Source organism: Cajanus cajan, chromosome 7 (assembly GCF_000230855.2).
Source record: "Cajanus cajan strain Asha chromosome 7, NIPB_CcT2T_4, whole genome shotgun sequence".
Taxonomy (NCBI): Eukaryota; Viridiplantae; Streptophyta; class Magnoliopsida; order Fabales; family Fabaceae; genus Cajanus; species Cajanus cajan.
Window position 1 is genome coordinate 40,274,270 of NC_138523.1, and position 10,315 is coordinate 40,284,584.

A 10,315-nucleotide genomic window follows, 5' to 3' on the forward strand; every position below is an offset into this window, starting at 1 on the left:
ATAAATTAATCATGTTATAATTTTTTTATTGTAAAAATTAGATATGATTTTTTAATTCAATAAAATACTATATTAAAAGAGCATTGCAAAGATTCTAGATGGAAAAGGCCAAGGTGGTGAGCACTCCTCTTGCTACTTATTTTAAGTTGAGTCAAATGATGCTAAGAAATCAAATATTCCTTATGCATCGGCGATGAGTACATAGTTTGATGTATGCAATGATGTGCACAAGACTGGATATAACATATGATATTGGTATAGTTTGTAGATTTTTTTCAAACCCAAGTAGAGAGCATTAAAATGTTGTGAAATGAATTTTGAGGTATCTTCATGGCACTACAAATATGAGAAATTGTTTTGGTGGCGATAACTGATAAGCCTATTTTAGTGGAATACTCAAACTTTGATATGGTAGGAAACATTGATTGCAATAAGTCCACTTCGGGCTATCTGGTTAAATTTGTAAGGGGAGTTGTGACTTGATAATCTAGACTACTAAGGTGTGTAGTTTTGTCTACTACAAAGGCAGAATTCATTGTCATTACTAAAGCATGCAAGGAGTTGCTATGGGTGAAGAAATTCCTTGAGGAACTTGGTTTTATGCAAGATAAATATCTATTATTTATAGACAATCAGAGTGTTATTAATCTTGGTAAGAATTCAACATTTCATTCATGGTCTAAGCATATTGATGTGAGATATTATTGGATACATGATGCTTTGAATGTTAAGTTGTTGGAGTTGACAAAAATTCACACTAATGATAGTGATGATGATATGATGACTAAGATATTACCAAGAAAGAAGTTTGAAGTTTGTTGTGAGATTGTTGGTTTGACGATCATCTCCACATAGTCGTGAAGGGGGAGATTTGTTGGATTTTAGACTACTTTCCTATGTGGACAATAGGCCTAGAATATGTAAGCCCATTATATCTCATTTAACCAAGTGGAGAGGGGTAAGGTTAGGGCAGAGAGAGAGAGTGACTTATTTTGAGAGAAAACAACAGCAAAATATAGATAGGAGATAAGATAGAAAGTTTCCTTGTTCGATTCTCATATCCATCATGTAGTGTTTGTTGAATAACAACTGGTGATTTGTTCACTATTGGATCAAGTTGATTTTTTGACAGTAGATTCATGCAACGTGACATTTTGTATTCAACGATTGGATCGTCTAAAGGATGTCTAAAGTGATAGAAAGTAACAACTCTATTTTTGAGACTTTTCATTTTATCTCTCAATTATAAGTAATTATGCTCAATTTTGCTTTAGGTGATTGTAAATATCATTTGATGCGTTCTTTGGAGATTCTCTTGTACCATTTTTTGATCATAATGGAATTTTTCTTTAATCTGGACAATTCGTAATTTTTATCCTTACATTGAAGGATTTTTTTCATGTTAAAAATCTATGTCTCTCATGCATTGCTATTTTTTTGCTCAATTTTGTTGGTGCTCCTATTAATTATTGCAAGTAGGAAAATTTAATTTTTGTTGCATTATTTCTCTTTTTATTAAGTTGTTGTTATTGTGTTGGACTTTCCTGCATCAAAAACATCATATTAACCTAATTGGTAATGCATAATTATTTCAATCTGTCACTTTTAGATATAACCTAAGGGATAAAAATAAGATTTTAGAAAATTATAACTAAAAATAACAGTTTTAAATTTGAGAGACTAAAAACATATTTAAACCTTTCATTTTTTTTTTTTGTACTTCAACTTTAGGTCTTTTAACTTTTTAGTTTTTTTCCCCAAAACTTTGGTTCTTTTTAGATTTCAATACATTTTATGTATTTTTTTTTAATTGTACCCTTATATTTGTGTAGTTGAGTAACTAATATTAGTTTAAGTGGAACATTAATTTTATTTTGAGTGTATGGGCACTACTAGAAAAGTGTTATTTTTTTGCAAATTTTCTTGCAAAAAAATATTCATAGAAAATTTTTGCGAAATTTCTTGCAAAAAAAATATTTGCAGAAATTTTTTGCGAATTTTCCTGCAAAAAAAATTCGCAGAAACTTTTTGCTAATTTTCCTGCAAAAAATAATTTACAGATATTTCTTACAAATTTTGCTACAATTTTAATAACCATGGAAAAAAAAATTTCCATGGTAAAAATTTGCAGAAAATATTGTAAGAATTTTATTTTATTTCTTGCAGATTTTCTTGCAAAAATAAATTCGCAAGTAATGTTTACTAAATGGTAGAAAAATTTTGTAGGTAACTTTTCTTGCGGATTTTCCTGCAAATTTTAATTCGCAGGAAAAATAAAAAAAATATTTAATTTTAATATTTTAAAAAATCTTCAAGTCCCACATCGATTGAAAATAAAACAACTAAAGAGTATATAAATTGGGACAACACTTACCTTACAAGTTGAATTGTATGGTTGAGTGTTAGGCTTATAATTTACAATCTTAGAATTTGAAAGATTATGTATGAGACATGAAAATAAAAGATTATGAATTCTTAAAATATATAATTTATAGTAATTTTTTTTAATTATTTCGTAAAAAATATTCTTACAGAATTTCTTGCAAAAAAATTTGCAGGAAAGTTTCCTACGAATTTTTTTTGCAGGGAAATTTTCTGCAAATTTTTTTTTTTGCAAGAAAGTTTCTTGCAAATTTTCCTATGGATTTTTTTTTGTAGGAAAATTTCCTGCAAATTTTTTTTTGCAAGAAACTTTCCTGCAAATTTTTTTCGCAAGAAATTTTGCAGGAAAATTTCCTGCGAATTTTAAAATTCGCAAAAATATATTATCCACGAAGGTATTACCTGTAAATAAAATTTCGCAGAAAAATTTGTAGGAACAACGTTTCCTGCAAATTTTTATGAAAAATTCGCAGGAAAAGTCGCATGTAATAAGAAAAATTCTAGTAATGGGGTAAGTAGTTGTGATTATCGTAGAAAGTTTTGTAAATTAATAAACGTGAGTAATTTAATCCAAATAAATATTTTTTAATCTGGATATAAATATTAGAAGAACCAAAGTTTTGGAGTAGTGGAAGTAACATTTTCATCCTTATGTGTGAACAATAATTAGCTCTTTCAATCATTTTAGTTAGGATATAGTTCTCAATGGCATGCTTGAATATATACATTTTCAATTTATATATCATCTTAATATATGTAAATGTCTTAATTGATTGGATAAAATAACTAAGCACTAATTAACTCATTAATTGAACGAAGAGTGTTGTAGCACATTCTCTAATAAATTATTTCTAATACATTGTTTTTATTGGTTAAAATTTATTAAAATTATAAAATCATGAAAGATTTATTAAATAGAATGAACTAATTTATTTTTGTGATTTTCAATAATTTTTTACCAATAAAATAGATTGTGTTAGAAAATATGTTACTAATATTTTTCTAATTGAATATATATATATATATATATATATATATATATATATATTATATTATATGTGTGTGTTTGTTTAATTTATGTTAATTAAAATTTGAATTAGATTAAAATTAGTAAATAATATTTTTTTCTCGATTTATTATTATTATTTTTAATTATTTTATTTATTTTTATAAAATTTATAATTTGAATGTGATGTTTTTTTACTTTTAAGTATAAATTAATATTTTTAGAATTTAATTTGATTTTAATCAATATATTGTTTATTTATTGTTGAAACTAAAAATACTCAATGTATTTATTAATATCAATCCAACAATTAACACAATCAAATATCCGTATAAAAATAAAAATAAAAAGTCGAATAAATCTAATTAATAAAACTACATATGTAATATATCAATCAATTTGCAATTAAATATAACTAGTAATGATAAAAAAAAGTATAACTAGTGTGAAAATTAGTATTTAATGATTCATTTATACTTGGTAATTGATACTAGTTTTTAATTTTGACTCATTTATATACACTAATGTTTAGAATGATAAAAAAAATGTCATGAATCATGGTATTCTTATAATGTAAAAAGGTAATTTATATCTTACAATTGGAAGGAAAATGATATATATATCATTAATATAATATCAAAATATATTTGAATGATTTTTTCTAATTTAATGTTAAATATTTTTGTTTTATTTAGTAATTATTTTTTGTATTTTTTACAATTTATTATTTTTAATTTATTAAATATATTTTTTATTTATATAAACTTTATAATTTGAATGTGATTTTTTTTTACTTTTAAATATAAATTAATATGATTAAAACTTAATTTGATTTTGATCAAAATATTATTTATTGTTTTGTTTGAAAATACAATGCGCTGATCCAAATATGCTGAAGTTGATCCAAATTTTGAAAATACAATGCATCATTAATTTCAATTAAACACCATTAACATAGTCAGATAAATCTATTTTGATTAGGTTAATTAAATAAACTATTCAACATACCAATCATGCTGTAATTAAATATAATGTGTGAAAATTAGTATTTAATGATACATTTATATTTAATGCCAATAAAAATGACATTTGAAACTATAGATTTCCTTTAATAAATTTTGAAGTCTTTTATTTTTTTTCAAAGATTGTTAACTCAAGTAATTTCACACTTGTATAATTATGCTCCTTAATTAATGGTTGGGTTTCAATGACTACCTTGGTTATGGAGGATTTTTACTTCATCTTTAAAAAAAAAAAATTTAATACATGTGTTGGGTAATCAAATCTGTATTATATTTTGTTTTTATTTATTCATTTATATTTATTTGTATCTAAATTTAATACACTAAAACGTCAACAAAAGTTGGTCTGATGGGTAAGAAAAATACTCATCTCAAAAGAACGTACATTTGATTCATATTAATACAAGAATCTTGTTGGTGAATAATCTATATAAATTCCTCTATAAGTGTTCATAGAGTCTTGAAATTCAAATACATTGAAACGCCAACTGGTCAGCTTCCAGAATCCAACTCATCTAAATTTTTCTTTAAAAAAAAAAAATACACTAAAGAGCTAAAATATATTAACATCGATAATAATAAACTAGTACAAGTAACAAAAACTAACTAACCTTGGTGTAAAAAAGAGGATTAATTCTGCTTTTTCATATAAATTTAACAATAGTTTTTATTTTATAAATATACATTTTCATGGAACGAGATATCTAGTATTAAATAAAATTAATATTTTTACTTTTTTTTACCACAGAACTTTTAAATTAAAAAAATTGACAAATAACTTCAATGTTTTTAAGCTCTTACTTTTAACTTTATTTTAAAATAGTTTTTAAGAATAAAAAAAAACTAAGTCAAAAATACCCTAAAATTATATATATATATATATATATATATATATATATATATATATATTGTCACGTGTATATTTACCATAATTAAATTAGATTTTATCTTATCATTAAGCTAATGATATTACATTGTTACTCTTTTCATATGATAGGCCTTGTTATCCATCATAAACGAAAAAAATGAAAAATAATTCCCCAAGAAAAAAAAGAAGAAGAAAAAGGAAAATAATAGCTATAGATTCATATGTCCCAAATATAGGTACAAATATATAATTAGTGATGGGTTAATTAAAAAATATTATAAATAAAAAATGTGCGTTAAAAAACTTTTATTGATTATACATTTTCAATGATCATTGCTAATGTCCACTTATCTTCATATTAAATTAGTTTTTTTTTATGTTTGTTTAAGAAAAATAGTTAAAAAAATGACTTGAGATGAGGAAAAAAAAAAGTGACCCTTTAATCTTTGACCAAGTATTCTGATTGCTTTGTTACATATGAAACAGGTGCTTTGCATCATTAACAGACAATGCCTACAAATGATACCCAATAAAAGATAATACCATATGCGTAAGTTATTCATGCCAAAGCATGCACTAGCAAAATAACATTGGTACAAAATGACAGGTTAATCTGCTAACACATAAAGGAGTTCAGGCTTGAAAACTTGACAAGATCCAGTTTAAGGACCAAGCAGAACTTAACTGTTATAACCTTCTACAAATTGTGTCGGACATTATAAACTTGATCTTATCATTAGATTTTAAAGCAAGACCAACATTTGAAGCAGACTCAGCTTAACATGTAAATGAGACTTACAAAATTTGTAAAATCTGTTCATAAACTTCCGTAATCATTGAACAAGCAAATTGAGAAGATTAAGGGTGGATTCATAACACCTCTTTTGACACGAGAGTAGACAGTGTTTTATAATATACCGTATGAAAGTTTATTTGTGCCTAAAAACAAAGCAAGAACTAAAAACACTTCTGTTTATATGCTTACCATCTTCACCTTATTCCAATTTTCCGTAGCTCTTGCAACCGATGAGCTATGTCTTTAATAAATTGTTTTCCATCATTGCCATTTTGAAGAGAATTTGTTAGGTGCTCGAGAAGATCATGATCAAACTCAAGTGCTTCCAACCTGTCATTAAGATCTGATATTTCATTTTCTAGAGCAAACAACTCCAACTCAACTTCTCTTCTAGGCGTGGAGATTACAAGTCCAGGAGATGTTGGATGATTATTTTCTACATTAAGAGAACAAACATCGCTATCCAAAGCAGCTGATCCATCCTTATTCACATGATTTCCATTCAACGTATTAATGTTTTTCAGTGGGGACAAACAGGTCTCTTCATGACCATCTAATTGAGGCCCTTCACCATTAGAAGCTCTTTGTTTATTTGATTTACTGACTTCAAGTTTCTCAGGTCTAACATTAGGCGAATGTACACAAATTTGATGAACCTTCTCTTCCAAATTTTTCAAACATTGAGAAATGTATTCCTTTTCCTCTTCGAATTCCAAAAACGTGATTCTGCCGGTCACAGCTTCATTACCAACCTTGGATACCTCGGCATTCTTTGAACCGGAAAATTTGCTTACAGTATTGGTTATGTTATGCACACAAGTATTTTGCTCTGTCACGTTTTCTCCTTTCAAATCCAAACTTTCCTTGTGCATATTTTGGACCATAGGCTCATCAACCGTCATGTTTGATCTATAAAATTCCAGCTCGGCTTCCAAATCTTGTATCTCTTTTTCCTTATCTGTGAGTAGATCATTAACTTTCTCCAATTCATCATTATCATATTCTGCTTGCTCTTCCATCATTCTCAAATATTGAAGAGACTCCATCTGCAGTGCTGCCTTCTCCTCCTGCAACCTTGTAATCATAGACATTGCTTCATTTGTGGCGACAGCAGAAGCGTTTCTTTCTTCCTCCAGTTCCTTCTGTAAAGAATCCATGCATTTCTTGTAATACTCAATTTGTCGCTGCAATCGATCAACACTAGACTCCCCTTCAATTTCAGTAATATTGCTCTCATCCAGAGACCCAAGACCAGATTCCACCGAGGATGACTTTCGAAGTACCTGAACTTCATTTGAGCTAGAAGTCTCAGCTTGTGTCTCGGGTGAGTGAACATGATTTATGGGAACAGCTGATGATGCATTATACCCTTGAGAAGAAATCTCTAATGGTGATTGCTCCAGTTCTTCCTCGACTTTATCAACTTCCTCAGTGGTTGGCTGCTCTATGATAAAACCATTTTCTTCTCTTTCCTTAGTGGCAGCAGAGGACTTATTCGCATTGCTTGAATTATCTTGTATAGGATTTATAGGAGCAGAATCACACACCACTGGCTTAGTTTCATCAGATGCTTTTTCCCCTGCATCAATCTTCTCTAAATCTTTCGCATTCTTTTCTGATACCATTCCGGCATCACTTGTTTGTGAAACATGTGCTGCGGCTGGAAATATTTCAGAAAGCAAATGTGAAATAACTATTTGAATAACAAAATTGGAAATACAAGGAGATTAGAATGTTACATTTTTCTGATGACGTTCCATCTTGTGCATGTGTGCCATTCAAAGTTGTAAGCTCGGATAGGGGAACAGGAAGAGAATCCTGAGAAGGACAAGCAATCTTACTGTATTTTGATTCTGATTCTCTATTAGAAACATTCACAACTATAGGTGATGATGAAACTTGATCTAGTGGAATGAGCTCAGGCTGGTCAGAACTCAATGGCTCTTGATTTCCTTGCCGCAAATTAATTTCTTCTGCACAATTGGCATTCATATCTTGCTGTTTGTTGACATTAGGCTCCACACACTGATCCGAAGGCAAAGGCATGAGTTTGGAAGAACTATAATTCGGCTTTGACGGATTTGAATCACTCGGAATACATTTTGCGGAAGATGCAGTTGTAATTTGAGCCATATGGTAGTTGCTGGCCTCAAAGTTTTCAGAAAACACACTACTAACATCATCATCATCAGAAAATGGAAATTCAGACTCAGAATCAGAATTAAGTCTCAGCTCGGTGTATCCCAGATGAGATAATGACTGAAAATTACTTTTTCCCTCTGATCCAGAAAGTTTATCCCTCGTTTTCTTAAAGCTATCCCGGTGATTTAAACGGCTTTGCCTTGGTGCACATGGCAAAGGAATGTATGGTTTAAGAACAGATCTCCCAGGTGATTTTCGTTGGATAGATCTAGGGGAGTTCTGGTCTGACTTCCAAAGCTTACCACAACAAGTACACTGTCTTGTGCCCTTAGGGCCAGCAAACAGATCCCTGCTCAGTGAAGGGCTTTGGGAACCAGAACCACCAAGAACAAGCCCAAGTTTACCCACCAACAATCTGTGAGTTTTTGCACTGCGCTTGTTCTTTGCAGTGACTGACAAAAGACAATCATCACACATCTTATTCCCATCTGCTAGCTTACCATGAATATGACATGAAACCAGAGACGATATTTCTGATTTGTGATTGCTGCAAAATAGGTTCTCATACAATTCTGGCTTTTCATGGCCCAATATATGATCAAGCCTAGAACACAACAAACAAGGCAATTGCAGTTGGCAATAACTCGCAAACTTGGTGAGCAGATATGACAACAAGGCATCGAGTAGCAGCAGAAATATCAAAAGCCACTCACAAGCTGCAGATGTAAGATGGGCAATGAACCCCTTCATTCTCTTTGGTTTGGCAAATGAAGTTTCCTTTCCACCTGATGCCATCTCCACCATAGTTGCTCTACACATCCACAAGGTTCATGACATGACTGGGAAGGTCATCAATCAAATGACAGCCACCCAACTCAAAGCTCAAAATTGCACCATCAAGATGGATGATGAGCTAGGGCTAGAAGGCTACAAACAGGTCACAAAACAACCACCATTAGCCTCACAATAAAACTAAAGCTAAATGCATTGCATTTTATTTTCTTTTGTTTAAGACCAAGTATCTTCCTCAGAAAGCAATCCTCTCAATAATTAACAGAATTGCATATTCAGAACTTGAACTCGAAACCACTCGTTAACCTGAAACAATCACATCAGTGATGGATTGCATTTAATTGACGCGCCATTTTAACAACGAACCATTCCGGACATCATCCATAACCATAGACAGCCTAACCACAACCAACATCAAACAAATTGAGCAAAGCCATAAATAAATCCCTAACTTCTTTAACAATGACAATAAAATAAAATAAATAAATAGGAAAAGATTTCCTTTCTGCGATAGTAATTGATGAAAACGAAACATACACTCCCTCGTGCAACCGACCTATACTAATAATTGTCGAGTAGCCGTAAACATAAACAGAAAGTGAAATGAAACCAACCCAACCGTAACGCATTACACCTTAGATTATCAACTACCAACCCAAGTGCATGTTTAGTTACGATAATTAAATCAAATAAGTTCAAAGGACACAAATTTCAAAAAATAATTCAGAAAATTTGTTTGATTTATTACTTAATTTTTTTTCAATTCATATTTGATGTTGGAAAATGGTGGTACCTGTTCTGTTGTGCAGCTTGCGAGAGAGAAAGAGAGAGGATGAGGTACAGAGGCAATTTCTGATCAAAGATTGCATACAATTTGCTTTCCTTCCAAAAAAGGAATAAAGTAAATTATCAATAAATAAAAAATTAAAAAATTAAAATAGTAAAGAAAATGAAGATTGAACAAAAATAAGGCGCGGAATTACCAGTTGGTCCCCCTCTGGCCTCTGCTTCATCCACTGACCGTTGAAACCAACTGCCTTTCATTTGTTTGCTGGCATTCAAATGCAGCTCAAAATTATTTTTAATTTTTTCAATTGTTTTTATTTGAAATAACTTTCATTTCTGAAATTTTAATGTTTCTTATATGAATGAATGAGTGTAATTCCATGTAAAATATTACAACTCATTATTACAAGTTAATATTTTATTACATGCTAAATATTTATTATATATATATATATATAAATATTATGTTTAAATATATAAATTATATATTTTTTATGATAATATATAAATTATATTTAAAA

The 10,315-nt window shown here is 29.5% G+C and overlaps 1 protein-coding gene across 2 annotated transcripts; it reads right to left on the bottom strand.

Moving 5' to 3' along the window:
* Nucleotides 1–5,910: 5,910 nt before the first annotated feature.
* LOC109813563 (putative myosin-binding protein 4) lies at nt 5,911–9,890 on the bottom strand. 2 transcript variants are annotated; one of them, XM_020377766.3, is made up of 3 exons: nt 9,802–9,890; nt 7,814–9,143; nt 5,911–7,734 (listed from the first exon to the last, which is right to left on the bottom strand). In XM_020377766.3, exons 2-3 carry the CDS (start codon nt 9,033–9,035, stop codon nt 6,269–6,271), a joined length of 2,688 nt encoding a protein of 895 aa, XP_020233355.1. In that variant the 5' UTR covers nt 9,036–9,143; nt 9,802–9,890; the 3' UTR covers nt 5,911–6,268. The 2 variants fall into 2 exon arrangements, with proteins under 2 accessions (XP_020233355.1, XP_020233353.1); XM_020377764.3 differs by having other exon boundaries at nt 7,814–9,406; nt 9,802–9,887.
* Between the last annotated feature and the right edge of the window lie 425 nt (nt 9,891–10,315).

Coding starts and splice junctions, on each gene's coding strand:
- LOC109813563 (XM_020377766.3), bottom strand. CDS start 9,035: ATGTGTAGAGCAACTATGGTGGAGATGGCATCAGGTGGAAAGGAAACT. Junction 7,735..7,813: donor TGGAACGTCATCAGAAAAAT/GTAACATTCTAA, acceptor AAATATTTCCAG/CCGCAGCACATGTTTCACAA.